The sequence below is a fragment of the Lepidochelys kempii genome, chromosome 4, assembly GCF_965140265.1.
Source record: "Lepidochelys kempii isolate rLepKem1 chromosome 4, rLepKem1.hap2, whole genome shotgun sequence".
NCBI lineage: Eukaryota > Metazoa > Chordata > Testudines > Cheloniidae > Lepidochelys > Lepidochelys kempii.
In genome coordinates this window covers 128227204-128246699 of record NC_133259.1, presented here as the reverse complement: position 1 = coordinate 128246699, position 19496 = coordinate 128227204, and the positions used below count along the sequence as shown (strand labels likewise).

General features: G+C 40.9%; 1 protein-coding gene across 4 annotated transcripts in view; it reads left to right on the top strand.

The window, feature by feature from the left end:
- The window catches only part of EIF2AK3 (eukaryotic translation initiation factor 2 alpha kinase 3), a 73219-nt gene that overhangs the window by 27176 nt on the left and 26547 nt on the right, over positions 1-19496 (top strand). For all 4 annotated transcript variants that reach the window (XM_073342906.1, XM_073342905.1, XM_073342907.1 and 1 more), the window contains 4 exons: positions 8098-8292; positions 10276-10406; positions 15538-15772; positions 16043-16205. In XM_073342906.1, the coding sequence (XP_073199007.1) occupies positions 8098-8292; positions 10276-10406; positions 15538-15772; positions 16043-16205 (724 nt within the window). The remainder of the gene's footprint in view (positions 1-8097; positions 8293-10275; positions 10407-15537; positions 15773-16042; positions 16206-19496) is intronic.

Below are 19496 nucleotides of genomic sequence, written 5' to 3'. Positions count from 1 at the left end.
ATATCACACTTACTACTCCCAATACACTGTTATCATAATAGGTATCCAAAAAGTATCTTGTAAGGTATCCTATGTAAACTGGTGATGCATTGGTCATTGCATGATGTATGTACGTGTTGTGTATAAAGAATTATGTAGGTGTGTTGGAAATTTATTTTGAAGGCAGTGCACAAATCAAGTCTGCCCGAGGCAAAGGAATGTGACCTGTTTGTCTGGCTTGATTGCAGGCAGAGGACAATGAAAGTACATTTACATATAAGGTAAACAAAGCAATCCAGCTAACAAACAACTGAGGACACAGTTTAGTAAGCACTGTGAGGGCGAGAATCTGCACCCCAAGGAAGTCTTCCTGGCTCTTGAGACAAAGATAACAAAGTTATGAAAATATAAGGGGGAGTAAAAAACACATTCTGGTTATCTGTCACTTAGGGGCCATAGGGAACAGCAACCTCTGAGCCTGTGAATGGTGGATACTCTGGCCCAGAGGTCTAGGGATGCTGGTACCCTGATGTGAGAAAGCTGCTTAGGAAAAGATTGTAGCTTGCTAATGTTAAATTTTAGTCACTAGAAAGTATGTATTGTTTTTGTTTGTAACCATACCTGTCTTTTTGTTTTGTTTAATATCACTCTTGTTTAAATCTGTTCTTTACTAATATGCTTAGTTTATAGTAACATTAAGAATAATCTGTGCTGTCCTATTGAAGTACAGAGTGACTTGTTCGCTGTCCTAACTGTTTGGTGTGTACGCGATCTCTCTGGAGGGAGCAAACTTCTGTGTGTGTCCAGTGAGTGGGATTGGACGCTGCAGAGAGACATCTCTGGGGAGGTCAGAAACTGTGGTTTGCTGATAGTTACCTGCAAGGCAAGGTTTTGACTGGTAGTCTCAAAGGGTTTGTTGGAAAGGCAGACAGCCTCAAGTGTCAGAGAGCAGTTTAGCAGCAGCAAAGCTGCTTCTTGCTGAGGCAGAGGGGTAATGCGGCGTTTTACGGTTCTGGTTTCACTGAGAGGTGTGTCAGTACACTATGTGAGGGTCAGTAAAAAGGCAGACCCCACAGAATGAGTGTTCTGATGATAAAAACTCTGTGGAAGGTGTAGCTACGCTATCTTCCTTATGGGCTTTTTTCAACAAAAGTCCCTTGTGGACAGTGTTAATGCTACTGTAGAAAATGGTGATTGCTGTTCGTGGCTCAAACAATGTTATTTGGAACTGATCTGAACTAGTTGAGACATGGTATTAAGGCTCCTGTAGCCAATGGAGTTTTTATCGACACTAGTTCTGTCACTAGTGAAGCTGATCCATTGTTAGTAAATGTGGGAAACTTTTTGCTAGAAATCCTACTGTAGACTCAGCCATAGAGAAAATTTGGTATCTTCCATTGTTTGTGCCTGAATGAAATCTCTGAGAAATGATAAGCCAAAAATGCCCTGTCACCTATGGGTGAATATTTTTCACAAAGTGATCACTCCATATCTGACCTCTCAGTCCTTGTCTTCAAAAGAAACCTGCACAACATGAGCCTAGGATCTTAAATTCATAGCTTTGCTTGGCACTAAAAATCATGGGCTCAATAAAGATGCTGGATATATGCCTCATTATAACAATCTGGTTTCAGAGTAGCAGCCGTGTTAGTCTGTATTCCCAAAAAGAAAAGGAGTACTTGTGGCATCTGAGAGAGTCTCTAAGGTGCCACAAGTACTCCTTTCCTTTTTACTGTAAGGAGAGCGATAACCCACTAACCCCCCTTTGTCCTATGACTGCAGAGGTGTTAACTGCCCACTTCACTTTGAATGGCCTCTTACAGCATGTGTGAACTCCTTGTGTTCCATCTTGTATATAGCTGTGACACTCTGCTTACCTTTCCCAGACCTGAAGAAGAGCTCTGTGTAAGCTCGAAATCTACCCTTAAAATGCTGCATTAGCACAGCCACAGCACTTGTCGAGGTCCCCAAACTGTGGGACACACTCTCCTAGGGGACAGGGAGGAACATTCAGGGGGTGTGGCAGAGCCCAGGCCAGCCCCCGCGGGGGGTAGGGAGGGAGTGCCACCCAGCCGAAGCTTCCCCTGCCCTGGCTCCCAGCCACAGCTCCATTCTCTGCCTCCGGCCTTGGCTCCGCTTCTGGCCCCGCTCCCAGCCTCAGTCCCTGGCTGCAGCTCCTCTCCCAGCCCCAGATCTGCTCCCAGCTGCGGCCCCAGCCTCGGCCCCTAGACCTCTGTCCACCCCCCTGGCTCCTAGCCCCGGCTCCAGGAGGGGTGGGGCGCAGAGAGAGGTAAATGATGTGAAAAGTTTGGGGACCATTGTCTTAAGTGAAGATGCTCCTACACTGACAGGAGAATCATAAAATCATAGAATATCAGGGTTGGAAGGGACCTCAGGAGGTCATCTAGTCCAACCCCCTGCTCAAAAGCAGGACCCATACCCAATTAAATCATCCCAGCCAGGGCTTTGTCAAGCCTGACCTTAAAAACTTCTAAGGAAGGAGATTCTACCACCTCCCTAGGTAACGCATTCCAGTGTTTCACCACCCTCCTAGTGAAAAAGATTTTCCTAATATCCAACCTAAACCTCCCCCACTGCAACTTGAGACCATTACTCCTTGTTCTGTCATCAGCTACCACTGAGAACAGTCTAGAGCCATCCTCTCTGGAACCACCTCTCAGGTAGTTGAAAGCAGCTATCAAATCTCCCCTCATTCTTCTCTTCTGCAGACTAAACAATCCCAGTTCCCTCAGCCTCTCCTCATAAGTCATGTGTTCCAGACCCCTAATCATTTTTGTTGCCCTTCGCTGGACTCTCTCCAATTTATCCACATCCTTCTTGTAGTGTGGGGCCCAAAACTGGACACAGTGCTCCAGATGAGGCCTCACCAATGCCGAATAGAGGGGGACGATCACGTCCCTCGATCTGCTCGCTATGCCCCTACTTATACATCCCAAAATGCCATTGGCCTTCTTGGCAACAAGGGCACACTGCTGACTCATATCCAGCTTCTCGTCCACTGTCACCCCTAGGTCCTTTTCTGCAGAACTGCTGCCTAGCCATTCGGTCCCTAGTCTGTAGCGGTGCATTGGGTTCTTCCGTCCTAAGTGCAGGACCCTGCACTTATCCGTATTGAACCTCATCAGATTTCTTTTGGCCCAATCCTCCAATTTGTCTAGGTCCCTCTGTATCCTATCCCTGCCCTCCAACGTATCTACCACTCCTCCCAGTTTAGTATCATCCTCAAATTTGCTGAGAGTGCAATCCACACCATCCTCCAGATCATTTATGAAGATATTGAACAAAACCGAGAGAGTAGTTCATCCACCTCTGTGAGAGGCAGTAGCTATGTTGAGAAGTAAGCTCTCCTGCCCACATAGTGCTGTGTACACTGGGGTTAGGTCAGTATAACTACATCACTCAGGGGTGTGGATTTTTCACATCCCTGCGCGACGTAGTTATGCCAATATAAGTCTGTAGTGTAGACCTGGTCCTTGTCTCTTTCACTAGCAGAAGTTGGTCCAATGAAAGATATTACCTCATCCACCTTGTCTCTAACAACCATAGAGAATCATACAGCATTTTTAACATTATTGACCATAAGGGGTTAAGTTCAACCAATCAGGAGCTGGAACTCCTCGGAATTGTTCGTGATCACAACAAAGTATGCTGAAATTAAAATAAATAAATAAATAAAATTGGTGGGCAATAGTCAAAATTACCCTAATTAAGACATTTTACTTTAAATGTCTTCCATATTTTTGGTATCCTATGGAAGCTCAGCAACTCTGAAACAGGAAAATTTGACATTTTTCTGGCACCAGATTTCACACAGCTCTGTGTTTGCACATGAACATGTTCTAATACTTGCTTTCTACAACAGGACTTTGGTCATAGAATGAAATGTGGCATTATTTTTTCTATTAAATAATTTATGGAAGCTTTAGCACTTTAGATTCCTTTTAAGTCTATTCATTTGATCCCCTTTCTAAAATGAAATAGTAGCTTTACTCCTTTCCTGTCCCAACCTGTACTGGAATCTCACATGTGATGCCCTCCTTTCCAGTCAACAGTCTAGACAATGAATTCCCTGGTAGCATGTGCCATTTCTTGTTGTTATGCCTTTTTGCTTTTGTTAAGGCTTTTAGAAATTGCATTACCTCACCAGCCTGCTTGGTGATTGTTCAGAGTCTGATTCCAATTGGCTGCTTGGTATGATACTGCCAGCCAATGTATGAATTTCAACTTAAAAACTCTCATTTGAACTCTGTAGTCAGAAGAGTGTGTATTTAAAGTGTTACTTCTGAAACTCATGCCACTTAACAATTATGTGCCATATTGCTAACCAGTGAAGCTGAACAAATAGCTATTTACATTGACAGATCAGAGGAATGCGTAAGTGCATCATGGTAACCTACATTTGCTGTGCCAAGAGATTTGCAGCTGACTGCCTGTGTGACTCACTCCTTGGATTAGGAGATGAGGTAATGCTTTTGAGATAGAGGGTGATGTCATTTCTTTACCTGAGTTGCATGCCAATGCTGATTTTTGTTGCTCTCAAGGAATAGTCCCTTTCTGTTTCCTCAGTTATACTGGGTAACAATTCAGATGACTCTTATGAGTTCTGGTACTAATTCTTTGTTTTTGTGGAGACCTAGCAAGTGAAATGGCTTAAATTTTCTTTCTTCTCTCTCTCTCTCATTTATGTATATATTCCTAAACTGAAGGTATTATAAACTGAGAGAAATTCGAAAGCTTTCTTTCAAACCTGCTTCAGAACTGCTGGGTATAAATACACTGAAAAAACAAAAGACAAAAGTGTCCTATATTCAGATTTACTTCTGTTAAACAGATGGTGTAATATTGTAAATTTGTTCTGATCTCTCAAGTTAGTTGCAATGATAGTACAGAAGCTATTTCAGCATTAGTTCTGTTGAATAACTGATTAAAAAGGAGAGCTTGCAACATAACAACATAGTATCTGTCATTCAGTCTTCATATTTCTTATTCCATGAACTGTTTCATACTGATGTAAATATACATAAGGACAAACGTACTGTTGAGCACTTACTCACGGGAGTAGTCCCATTGACTGTAAGTGCATGAGTAAGACCTCACCAGCATAATGGCGCCACAGTCTGGCCAACTGATTTTTTTTCAGGCACCTGCTGACCAGACCTAACAGTCTCTCACCTGCTCTTTATCAATGTCCTGAGACTTGAACATTCTGGGAGAAAGTGGTTTAAATGCCTTAATATTCAAGTCTGCGTGTGCAAAAGAGAGAGTAACACCAACCCAAGAGAACTCTTCAGTGCTGTAGTTAGTTGGATGGGTGAAAGTAGAATGTCATAAATTCTCAGGTAGTGATGGGCCACGTGATTTACTCCATTCTTATAAACTGTACATTTGGAAGGCTTTATGCCATCAAATAATAGTTCAGAATCCTTCACCAAAAAATTACTGCGTTGTAAATATCAATGAACAAACTTATGCTATGAAACAGATGTGTTGTATGTAATTCTTAACTCTTTTATACTATGAAAAAATCTAACTTTTAAAATTTGCTCAAATTCTGTTCAAGATGCAACTTTGATTCCTGAAAACAGGTGATCTTCTGTTAGTCTTATTTTGAGAAAGATATCTTGCAAAATCTTTGTCTGTATTTCATGAGAGCAATCTTCTTTAATGATTTTAAATAGCAACTTTCAACTGTTAATTCTCTGATTACTTTACTTAACCACATGTTGCTATAGATTTATATTGTATAAGTACTTGTTTTCTTGCTTTAGTTACCATATTGGGTTTTTTAATTACTTACCAGCAGTAAATCAAAATGCAATATTTTTCATGCATCTCGCTCCTCCATACCTGACTGGATATTCCATTTTTGTCTTTTCTGTTTTATATTCTAAACTCTTGAATTTGGGAACATATCTTACTCTGCTTTGTAGTGTACCTCATATAGTAGCAGGACTTTATTTTAATTACCTCTGCCAATTAAATGTTGTTTAGTAAATAACTATGCCGAGGAAAGATCTCACAAACTACAATGTCTAGGTTTGGGCAAAGTTCTGCTTTTTTTTTTTTTTTTTTTTTTTTAAATATTGTTTTCCTAACTGGAGGGTCTCTAGATGCATGGCAGTTGAGACACAAAGTAAAGCTTCTCTGGTTTGCTCAGTTCTAAAGACCTAAACTCTCAAATGGGGTATTTTTTGTTTAGGACTTGCTCACGAAAGCTTATGCTCAAATAAATTGGTTAGTCTCTAAGGTGCCACAAGTACTCCTTTTCTTTTTATCAGTGTGATCACTTAATTGCTGTGCTGCTCATGAATGGGAAAACCTACTGTGAATTTCACTTTGGTTAAATTTCGTTAAGTTCTGGTCATGCTAGAATTTGAACTGTGGACCCAGATATAAATGAAGAAAAATAATTAAAGCACAGTGAAACCGTATAAAATGCTGGCTGGCATCATGCTATTTCATTTTTACTCTTTTTAATTTTACTGAGGCTTTGTTTATGCCTCGTAAACCTGCAAGCTAAAATTAATTGATATATAGCAAATGCTAGAAACCACCAGAGTCTTGTCTGCAGCTGAACTGGTGGTAACCCAAGTGGAAGTTTCTGCAAAAACTTTCTAATGTAGAAGTTGCCTTAGAGGCTGTTTTGTTTAGTGGCAAGGCTAGGGAGGTAGGACTTCAGGCTCTGTCCTTGGCTCTTTAACTAAATTGCATTATAGCCTTGGACAAATCCCTTAAGGGTGATCTGCAAAGGAGTGATATTTAAATATATTGGGCTTGGTTTTTTGCAGCTTTACAATATATAAGAAGCCATGAAAAGTATTTTGTTAGATTTATTCTGTAAAATGTTTTATCTGCTTGGAAATATGGAATGTAAAGTATGGACTTCCTTGGCTCTGTTGGAAGATCACTAATCTGGTATGCCAGATGTTTTCCTTGCACTTGCACTTCATAGTATGTGAATTCAATGAGATTATGTTGTTGGGCATTGACAAAAGAGACATCGGTTCTGAAATAGCATTAAGATTTGTCATGTTAGTCCACATACTGAAGAGTTAAAATTTGCAAATTAGATTCCAGCTATTCTTGGCACAGCAGAGCCATTGCGGCTCCATAGAATTAGTTGAGATCTATCAGGATGTTAAGATTGTTAATAAGTCCCCAAGTACTCTTTGACAGTGACTCATACTTCTGACCTATGATCTCCATGAAAATCTAAATGTACTGGAAACTGAATTCTCTACTCCTTTGAGGATTATTTGATCTGCTGTATGTTGAAAATGAAATACTTTAAATTTAGTTGAACAATGTTTATTATTTGTAGAAGTATGTATTGTGTGTGATGGTTGTGTGTTTCCAGGGGGAGGGGTTAGACCTGCAGGTGTAGGAAGCAAGAAATTCAGAAATAAACCCCAAACTCTGAATTTAACCCAGCTGGGCCTAAACATTGCTGTGACTGGTGTATAGGGTAATGTACTTTCTGGAGCTCAATAAATATGAAGGCACAATGGTGTAAATTAGAGAGGGTTCCCATATTGCTTCACAATTTTCCCTTTCATGGGATTCAGTCTCCTAACCATACTGCAAGGAAAGGTGGGGTTCAGAGGTATCAGCCAATGGGCTCTTAAAAGAGCAGAGGACAAAGGCAATGTGATATCTATAATATAACATAACTCTCTTTTGAAAGCATCACAAAATGCATGTAGTAATGGCTGATCACCCTCCTATAGAAATATCATCATTGCTTTCCCTTAGCATCATATTTTACACAAACTAGATGAATGCTGTCCCGTCAACTGACTGAACGTTATTATTATACATTTAGCAATCCCTTAAAACCTGGCACAAAGCACTAACCATTTTTTTTTCCTTTTAGAAATTGAACAGGGCAAGTTTAATAGTTTTTGGTTTTGGTCTAAATGTACGAGCAAACGCTCAGTTAACTTTATTTCTGACAGCTTGATTGCCTTTTTGATAGTTTGAAAAAAATTTAAGATATGCTGTCATCTAACACCATACTTGACTCTGAGAAAAACGTTTCTGGCTCTCTGGCATTGTGTGTGTGTGTGTTCTGTACTCAATTTTATTTATTGCTTTTAGGTATTTGGGAATAAGATGATCATTCCTTCCTTGGATGGAGATCTTTTCCAGTGGGATCGTGATCGAGAGAGCATGGAAGCTGTTCCTTTCACAGTTGAATCGCTGCTAGAGTCATCCTACAAATTTGGAGATGACGTGGTTTTGGTTGGGGGAAAGTCCCTGACCACATATGGGCTGAGCTCATACTCGGGGAAGGTAAACATTTGACAGTGGGGAAGTCAGTGTGTTTGTGTATGTATTTTTGAGAACAGTTTCTAAAAATGGAATGGGGGGGCGGGGTCAGGAGGGTTTAGAATTTGAGATCTAATTCTAGTGTAAAACTGCGTGGCGCACACAAGATTTGATTAGCTTTGCAACTTCTTTGGTCAACAAGTCCAGCTGGTGGCTGGGTTTGGAATAAACTTATCCTTGATGGATACTCTGTCATTCAGCCTCCCAAATTTTCAAGAAAGAATTAGATGGTACATGAATTTCAGTCTGTTTTTTTCGATTACTGAATAGGAAATCTAAACAATTTAGAGCAAGCTGAAAAGCAAGGGTGTGTAGGGGGTGTGAGAGAGAAAGACCCATCAATATCGGGCCAGACGTGCTTATTTCTGGCAAGTTTATTTTAGTACTTGTTATAAGAACTATTATTTACACTTTCTAAAGTCATATAAGATAACCAATAGAACTACTCACTGACTGCTACAGAAGATATTTTATTTTATTTATCAAAAAGCAACTTTTAAAAAAAATGCACAGAAAATTGTCCGCATTGTTGAAATATTTTTTTATGGAAAAAAAGTGTGTCTTTCTATGTCTTCAAAATTTTGATCGAATATTGGTCAAATGATTACCTAAAGTTTGCTTAGGAAAAACCAAATTTTAGCTAAAAGCAATCTTGAGAGTGTCTTTTTGTGAGGTGAAAAAGCTGGATGGAGAATTGAAAAAAATAAAGTGGTTCTGTTTTGAACTGAACCTTCTACATTTTGTGAACATTTTTCAATAAACTAGGTTTTGGCTTTTTTCCCTTTTTTGGCCAGCTCTCTTCAAATCAACCAGGTGCTTTAATGCAGCAGGCTGAATGTAGTACACCTTCAGGGAATGGTATACAGCAGTCGCTAAAGATAGTGATGTTGAAGACCCGGGACTGCAGCAGTAGAGGAGTGCATGGGTTCCCTTTGAATCTGTGGTTGACAGTTGGACTGTATATGCTTCAGATGATGTTTGCCGCCTCCTTGGAGAGGAAGGAGCTTTTTGGGTTTCTACTTTGACCTCTGGCTAGAATTCAGAGCAGCAGAGTTGCTCTGAACAGGAAACAGTGCCAAGCCTTCCTTGGCCACAGAGTTAGAGTGACTTATAGCATTTTGCAGGATGGTACTGAAGAAGGGATTAAGGTTTCCTAGAGGGGAGATTTCCACCCACCGTCCTAAATAAAATTGCCCACTTGGAAGACCTGAATTAGGAAAATAATTCCAGTCTAGCTCCCCTAGGATTAGGAATACTAAAGTCGGTGCACTACTGCAGCAGGTAGATTGTGATACTCTGAATCACTCTCCAGGCTGACTAGGCAGTACTGAAGGAGTGTTTTCTATTCTGTAGACAGAAAATTGTTGTCTCAACGCTTGATCCGTTACACTGGTATAAATCAGGAGTAGCTGGTTTGAAGTCATTGGAGCTACATTAATGTGAAAGTAGTGTGACATCAGAACTGGGCTCTGGGAGTCTTATGGAAGGGGTTTTCTGAATCTTTCTATTTATGTCAGGGTATGATGAGAGAAATGGGGAAGTATTGATTATGGTGGAGTTGTGACTTCTGTATAAGTCACATAAGAATTTGCTAAGAATTTAAGACCAAGACTTCAAAAAGCAACTAGTGATTCTTAGGTCCCCAGTCCAGAGACTTATTAGCACTTTCTGAAAATCGCAGGTCTCTGAGTACCCATCATCTGAAAACAAGGCCTTTTTAAGGTGTCTCAGGCTGAATCAGATTGGCCACCCAAAAACTAAGAACTCCAAAATGACTAGTAGTTTTTTTAAATGTTGGCCTATGTCTCTAAATCATTTTGCTCATAAGGAGCTGAAAAATTCTCCAAAGATTTGTTGACTTGAATGTCGTCATTGAGCTACCTAGTTTGCATTCGTGTTGACATTTGATGTTCCAAGCTTACGTGAATTTCTTTTCTTCTCCCTTAGGTGAAGTACATATGTTCAGCTATAGGCTGTCGCCGCTGGGATGATGATGAAACAGAACAAGAAGATATTCTTCTCCTGCATCGAACCCAGAAAACAGTTCGTGCTGTCGGGCCACGTAGTGGTAATGAGAAGTATGTATGAGTACAGTTTGTGGTCTTAGAGCTATTCTTAAGACAGTGTAACAGTAGTGAGTGGGAACAAACACACATCTTTTAATTCTTATTGCTTCAGGATTTGACATGCTTTTACCTCTATTGAATTGGGAATTTGAGTGTGAAGGTTCCTTCCCCACTCTGACCTCTAGGGTACGGATGTGGGGACCTGCATGAAAGACTCCCTAAGCTTATTTTTAACAGCTTAGGTTAAAAACTTCCCCAAGGTACAAACTTTGCCTTGTCTTTGAACCATATGCTGCCACCACCAAGCGTGTTAAATAAAGAACAGGGAGAGAGCCCACTTGGAGACTTCCCCCAAAATATTGCCCGAAGCCCTACACCCCCTCTCCTGGGGAAGGCTTAATAAAAATCCTCACCAATTTGTACAGGTGAACACAGACCCAAACACTTGGATCTTAAGAACAATGAATAATCAGTCAGGTTCTTAAAAGAAGAATTTTAATGAAAGAAAAGGTAAAAGAATCACCTCTGTAAAATCAGGATGGTAAATACCTTACAGGGTAATCAGATTCAAAACCTAGAGAATCCCTTTAGGCAAAACCTTAAGTTACAAAAAGACACAAAAACAGGAATATACATTCCATCCAGCCCAGCTTATTTTACCAGCCATTAAACAAAAGGAGATCTAATGCATTTCTAGCTAGATTACTTACTAACTAACAGAAGTTCTGAGACTGCATTCCTGATCTGTTCCCGGCAAAAGCATCACACGGACGGACAGACAGACAGACACCCTTTGTTTCCCCACCCTCCTGATTTGAAAGTATCTTGTCTCTTCATTGGTCATTTTGGTCAGGTGCCAGCGAGGTTATCTTAGCTTTTTAACCCTTTACAGGTGAAAGGGTTTTGCCTCTGGCCAGGAGGGATTTTATAGCACTGTATACAGAAAGGTGGTTACCCTTCCCTTTATTTTTATGACAATGGGGTTTTAGCTTTCCCACTAGAGACCTGCCAGACTTCTGTCATTTGGATTCTTACCCTGTGCTTTCTAACATTTTTGAGGAAATCTCTCTAACCTCAGTCTCCAGTTGTGTCATAGGTGATGAAGTAAGAAAGGAGCTGGACATTTAGTCTACCCTTCCTATATCAAATGGGAATGACTTTTCCTTGGACTTGAATACATCTAATGAGTTTGTGAAAGATGCCACACTATGGAAACATTGCTACACTGCTCATCCTAACTATTACAAGTATTTCTGAGTATACATATTGAAATGTGTTCTTTTCCAATTTAAGCAAGTCGCTCCTTGTTTTATTGCTATTTTTCAGTGTTCTTTCCCCACCTCTTTACCTTAATAACCTTTTGTATATTTTTATACTCAGTGTTTACGCTTGTCATTTTCAAGGTAACTCTTTTTAAAATAACACTTATCCCTTTAGTCCTTTAAACCCTATTCTCAAATCCCTTTATTTTGGCTGATCACTTACAGCATATTACAGCTTCTCTGTACTTCTTACAAAGCCATGGAGACCAGAATAGTGCACAATAATTCTTAATGCAGCCATGCCAATGCACTTATTTTATATGGGATCATATATCATAGACGTGTAGATTTTTAACTTCGTAAGTGAAGTACTTCTCATGTTGCTTCATTGAATATCATCTTGTTGAATTCAGATCAGTTCACCAATTTGTCAAGATCACGCTGAATTCTAATCTTGTCCTCCAAAGTGCTTGCAACCCCTCCTAGTTTGGTGTTATCTACAGATTTTATAAGCTTACTCTTACTTCATTATCCACGTTATTAATGAAAAACTGAATAGCGCAGCACCCCACTTGATGTGCCCTCCCAGTTGGAAAGCGAACCATCAATAACTTTTTGAGAATGATATTTCAACTAGTTGTGCACCCAACGGAGCTGGGGATGAGGGGTTTGGGGTGTGGGAGGGGCTCAGGGCTGGGGCAGGTGGTTGGAGTCTGGGGGGTGAGAGCTGTGGGGTGGGGTTGGGGATGAGGGGTTTGAGGTACAGGACGGGGCTCTGGGTTTGGGGGAACTCAAGGCTGAGGCGGGGCTTGGGATGCAGGAGGGAGTCAGGGCTCTGGGCTGAGGGTGCAGGCTCTGAGGTAGGGCTGGGGTTGAGGGGCTTGGGATGCAGGAGGGAGTCAGGGCTCTGGGCTGAGGGTGCAGGCTCTGAGGTGGGGCTGGGGTTGAGGGGTTTGGGGTGCAGGAGGGGGCTCTGGGTTGTGGGGGGCTCAGGTCTGGGGCAGGAGCTTGGGGCACAGGAGCGGGTCAGGAGTCTGGGGGTGCAGGTTCTGGGGATGAGAGGGTTGGGGTGCAGGAGGGGGCTCCGGGTTTCGGGGGTGCTCAGGGCTGGGGCAGGGAATTGGGGGCAGACTTACCTTGGGCAGCTCCCGGGCAGCAGTGCAGCAGGAATGCTAAGGCAGGCTTCCTGCCTGTACTGGCACCGCAGACTGTGCTGCTCCACGGAAGTGGCCAGCAGCAAGTCTGGCTCCTAGGTGGAGGCGTGCAAGTGGCTCAGCACGGCTCTCGCCCGCAGGGACCCTTCCCGGCCAATGGGAGTGCGGAGCCAGTACTTGCGGTGAGGGCAGCTCACAGAGCCCTGTCCCATCCCCCTTTCTTTCCCCCCCCCGCCTAGGAGCCGGACCTGCTGCTGGCCGCTTCCGGGGTGCAGCACAATGTCAGAACAGGTAGGGACTAGTCTGCTGTAGCCGGGCAGCACCACCAACGGGACTTTTAACGGCCCGGTTGGTGGTGCTGACCAGAGCTTCCACGACCTAGTGCCTTACATTGCTGCGTCGTGACCCACAGTTTGAAAACCACTGCCCTAGAATGACTTTCATCAGGTCCCACCTTCTTGAGTACATCTAACTTATCTAAATATTTTTTAACCTGTTCTTTCCCTATTTTGGCTTGTGTTCCTTCTCCCTCTTTGTTAATATTGCATTAAGCATCTGGTCATAATTAACATTTTTAGTGAAGAATGAAGCCAACAGGCATTAAACACCTTAGCTTTCTTGATGTCATCATTCATTAGCTTTTCTTCCTCGTTAAGTAGAGAACCTACACTTTCCTTCATCTTTCTCTTGCTCCTAATATATTTATTGACCCTCTTGTTACCTTTTATGTCCCTTGCTAGATGTAGCTCATTTTGTGCCTTAGCCTTTCTGATTTTGTCCCTACTTACTTGTGCTATTCTTTTGTACACCTCTGAGCAATTTGTCCATATTTTCACATTTTATAGGATCCTTTGATTTTTCAGGTCATTAAAGAGTTCCTGATGTAGCCATCTTGGCCTCTTAATATTGTTCCTATCTTTCCTTCACCTCAGTATAGTTTGTAGTTGTGCCTCTGATACTGTTGCTTTCAGAAACTGTGAGCTCTCATGAACTCTTTTCCTTAGGTTTCCTTCCCATCGGACCTTATAGACCAGTTCTCTTTGTTCAGGTCTGCTTTATTTGAAGTCCAGTGTCCTTATTCTGCTACTTTCTCTCCTTCCTTTCCTTAGAATCATGAAATCCATCACTTCTTGATCACTTACACCTTCAGATTCTCTACCAATTCCTCCCCGTTGATCAGAATCAAGTCAAAAATGGCTGTCCACCCTCCTCACCTACACTTTCTATATTTACACTTAAACAAACTTCTTTAAGCACTTATTCCATACAGTTAAAATACACAGTACAAAATATAGGCGTTGACCAGTTCTTTATACTGTCGACACAGTAAATATCCACCAACTAATTTGAGGATAATAAAACCCCTCTATGCCCAAAGTCCAACTTTACCTCAAAAGCCTAAAGTGGGGAATGGACTTTGCAGCATGCCCAGACAGTTAGCAGTTCTAGGCTCTGGCAATAGAGACCCCATTCTGAATCTGAGCAGTTTTGCAGCCCCATAACTCTGATTTGGAAGCTGGGATTTTCTGGCTTTTTTGTGATTAGCATTGACCAGGATAGGGTTAGTGCTAAAGTGTAAGGCAGCTGCCACATTTCCTCTTTCATTGCTCCCCGGAGTCATTGTGACATCTGATTCATCTAGGTCCCTCTATGTGTAAGTGAGAGATCAAAAGCAGTTCTTTCCCTGGCAACATTGTAGGGAGTGTTTATATGGTAGCTTTGATTTTGGCCCAGAATAGCAGCTTTTATTGTATAAATTTCAGCAGAAAAAGATAAAAGTTGAACATATTTTATATATAAATATACGCATTTTAAATCGGCAGTCTGTGGTTCATGGTAAGTTTACAGTATGGTCTTGTATATCTTTGGGCACCCAAACTTATTGTTACTTTTGAATAAATATTTCCCCCCTTTGTCATTCAGTGTGAACTATTATCCAAACTATGAGTGTCTTGACCGTTCTAGCATTGTTCTGCACAGTCTTTCCATTCATGATAATAGGTCTCAATATTTCTGCCTTTGTTTATATGAACCATAAAGCTAATGGATCTCTGGCATCCAGGGTACAGAGCTATTTCGACCCACATTGCTGATATAGTCTGTCTACAAAAAAATCAGCCTTATTTCTAGATGGGTTAGATTAGGGGATGAGCAATTCTAGTTATACTGATGTCCTTATCAATAAATTGAAGTCGTAGCTTTCTTTGTCCCCAGAATTCCATCTCTGCAACCAGCATAAAATTTCACAAGTTGTAAACTGCTTGATATTTAAGAAAAGCTGCTATATGCCTAAAGAGTTTATTTTAAAGTACCATTTCTTAAAATCTAATATATTTGTTGCTCTTATCTGATAAGGTCTTCCTGGGTAAACAGCTAGACTGTTATTTAACTGACTGATATAGTCCTTAATGCTTGCCTCCCCTTCCTCCCTCCCCCATCAGACTTTGATGTCTCTTTAATTTCTTCAACTTCTCAACTCATAATAAGTCATCTTTGGTTGAAAAAACTGTACACTTGTTTTGTGTCTTGCATTCTGGAAATAGCACAATTAAGTGTGTTAACACTCCCTCTAGAGGTGCAGTTTAGTTCAGTGGATGATTACTGAATTTACTGCGGAGATGCTAGTGAAATGTCATATCAAGTTTCATTTACAGATTTCTAAGATGGGTGGCTGGGGTTTCCTTTTAAACCTCTTTTCTAGAAACCTTTTTTCTTTTTAACTTTAAGGTGGAATTTTAGTGTTGGTCACTTTGAACTGCGCTATGTCCCAGACATCGAAACTAGCGTGGGATTTATTGAGAGCAATTTTAAATCAAGTATAAACAAAGAAGAGTCTAAAATCATTTCGGATGTGGAGGAGCAGGAGGCTGTGATGAAGGATATGGTGATAAAGGTCTCAGTAGCTGACTGGAAGGTTATGGCTTTTAATAAGCAGGGAGGACATCTGGAATGGGAATATCAGGTACTGGAAATGCGAAAGTATTAAATGTTATGGAAACTGAAGTTCTGCAGCATTACAGGAGAATCTCATGCATTTTGATTTAGTGCACATCTGCTGAGGTGAAAACAATGTATATCTCCCTGTAGTATTTTGTATTGAAATTCTATATTTTGAGCTATTGAGCAGCTATGAACTGAACCAGGGATTTTCAAGCAGAAGAGTTATTTAGAACAAATCTCTGGTAAATCTATGAAGTTATTTTAAATTGCCCTTTCCTTCCTTACTCTTCAGTTTTGCACTCCAATTGCTTCTGCTTGGCTGGTTAGAGATGGGAAAGTCTTTTCCATTAGTCTTTTTGATGATACAAGTTACACGGCTAACAGCGAGGTCCTAGAAGATGAAGAGGATCTTGTGGAAGCTGCCAGAGGAGCCACAGAGTCTAGTGTCTATTTAGGTGAGATGTCTACTGCGATGCCTTCTGTTGAGCATTATCTTTCTCTCAGCCTTCTAAAAACCTCAGTAAACCAGGTAGTTTCAAGTTATAGGTTCAGAGTTTAAGGCCAGAACGGACTATTAGATCATCAAGTCTGACCCACTGTATAATACAGGCCAGATAACTTCACCCAGTTACTTCTGTGCTGAGCCCAATAACTTGTGTTTGACTAAAGAATATTGTCCAGAAAGGCATCCAGTCTTGACCTGAAGACTTCAGGAGACTGGTAGTTTGTTCCATTGGTTCATTACCCTCGCTGTTGTAAATGTGTGCCTTATTTCAAAGTTCAAATTTTCTGCATCTAACTTCCAGCTGTTGATTCTTGTTATGCCTTTCTTGTCACCTGCCCCCTTATTTTGATTGGATAATTGAATCCCTGCCCTATGAACTTTCCAAGAAGCTACCGTGCTACCTTTTTTGCCCTGACTGGATGAATCTGGTTTCCAGGGCAAAAATACTGTTACAAATCTGAAATGTGTATTCCATGAATATTCTGTGCTTTTTGTGTAAAACTTGCTGCAGCTTCAGCACAACATCCTTGTCAGTAATCCCTTTGGCTAGCACATTCATGGAAACTGAACACCAAAGGGCATGAACACAATCATATCAAACGTGGTTAAAACTTTGAGAAAAACTTGTGGTTGAAGGAGTTGCTGTATTCACCCTGTTCTAAGTACAAGCTGCAGTATGCCCCCAGTGGTCACATGAATAACTCATTTGATATTTTGACCAAATATAACAGGGTAGTTGGTTTTTTTATTATTTATTTATTTATTTAAGTCTATTCACCTATAAAATGCATTTTTCATTTTGACTCTGAAATGTGGGCTTATGTATAGTCTTGGTATTTTTGGACTAATAGAGTTCTAAAGCTTTTTTAAACTGGGATTTAGTTAATGGGAGACAGTTTTATTGCCTGATATAGACTTCTCTTCTTTCAGACCATTGGTTTTAGTCACATTAAGATTTTTTTCTGCACTGACTCCTGAGACTTAGTTACCATATATGACATTTTAGCTGAAATTTCTGTAAATTAAGTCTCATCCAGTGGTCAGAATTTATTTGATATGGTTTGTAACAGCCTTGAGTATTGTGCCATCAGCTTTCCTTCCCCTTAGCACTATTAAATTTCTTACCACTGACTTCACTCTAGGTAAATGCACTGTGGCCTCCTGAGGCTGTTCATATTAGGCCTTTTATTTTCCTTCTCTTTTCTCAGCAGGGATAACACCAGTATTACTGTTCTAATGGTAGTCTATAGTGACAGCATTTCCATAGACAAACCAATGGCATTTTAACTACCATGTCATCTTGCAATATCTACAAAAAAGACAAATATAAATCTGAGGAGGACTATGATTTTGCGTTCTTTCCACCCCCAACCCCTCCCCCCATTTTAACAGGTGACAGCAATGTTCTTATTAGTGTTATTGCTAGGGCTTTGTCAGCTTGTGTTGCTGGCACTTGGACAAAAAGTGAATAGCATGATGAATATTTCTAAAAGGGAAAGTATGTGTAGTTGATTAGTAACTCAGAGAGCCCAGAACAATTAAAGGGCAGTTCTGATGGCCTGTGTTTTAGAATGAAGAGAACAGTGAGCATATTTTTAAAATTCATCTCGGCTAGTTACCATGCATATGAAGAAACCTATTTTCAAACACTTTCTCTTCAAAACAGCACAAACTGTAAAGTCTATATTCTATTACTTAACACTTGCTAGTATGGATTTCTGGTTCCTTCATCAAGCTGCTTGATTCACAAATACCAAAAAGTTCCTCAAACTCCTTGGACTACCAGGGTCTGGAATTTTGTACTGTCTCTTGATTTAGGGTAAGGAGTCCTTTTCATCATTCTACCAGTTGCTGCTTATGCTCTTCATTTGAGTAGCTGTGCCAAAGTTCTTCTGGGTGGGGAATAGGAAATGGAGGGGACACCCATCCTTCTTCTGCACCTGTTAGAGTTAATAATGGTGCTGCGGTGATGGACGCTATGCTGTTCCACATTAAATAATGCTTAGTTGTGATGATGGCCTGACTCCCCACCTGTAGATACAAATGTTTCTCCCAACCATAAGCTCTGACTCCGTGGGTGCTCCGGAGCGTAAGCACCCACAGGAAAAAAAATAGAGGGTGCTCAGCACCCAGGAGTCAGAGCTTGAGTGTGGAATCTGATTTCTGTGCTGCGAATAACTTCTCCCCCTGGGGTAGGGAGTTAGTTTGTAATCAGAGGCAGGGTAATTAAGATAGAAGGCTTGTAATTAAATTGAATTAAGGATTGTTAGATGATCCTGAAAGCGTTCCCAGGCACTCCAGTTAAAAGTTAGGAAACAAAATGTAGGAATAAATAGTCCATTTTCAGAATGGAAAGAAGTAAATAGTGGTGTCCCCTGGGAGGCTTGTAGTGGTCTGGGACCAGTGCTGTGCAGCATATTAACAAATGATCTGCAAAAACGGACAAACACTGAGGTGGCAAAGTTTGCAAATGATACAAAAATTACTCAAGATAGTTAAGTCCCAAACAGACTGCAAAGAATTACAAAGTGGTCTCACAAAACTGGGTGACTTGGCAACAAAATGGCAGATGAAATGCAATGTTAAATGTAAAGTAGTGCACTTAGCAAAATATAATCCCAACTATACATACAAAATGATGGTGCCTAAATTAGCTGTTACCCATCAAGAAAGAGATCCTGGAGTCATTTACAGTACTTTAGAAGCACTATGTTTCCAGAGAACTGCAAATTCATAAGAATCCTTCTCACTGTGCCTATATCATCCTGAACTCATTCTCCAGCTTCAGAAGACTTAAAAATTATCTCCAGTCATCAATGGGACAGATGCAACTGAATAATGTAGCTGTCTTTAACGTGCATCAAAACAATACCAGGGAACCTCCATGTAAATAAGATTGCTGACAGTTTCATTCAGAAAGCTACAGTGAGACGTAACATTTTTAAACTGGGACATTAGTGAAGACAACTTTTAGATGACTGCAATGATTTTAATATACTGTGTGACAGGGTCGAGCCAGATGACTACAGGAGAGTGATAGAAGGCAGATATGTTAGCCCCAGGTTAAGTAGGTCCCTTTTCCCTGGGTAAGGTAACAGGGAAGGTTCCAGAACAATCAGGAACCTTCTGGAAACAATTAAGACAGACAGGCTGATTAGAACACCTGCAGCCAATCAAGAAGCTGCTAGAATCAATTAAGGCAGGCTAATCAGGGCACCTGGGTTTAAAAAGGAGCTCACTT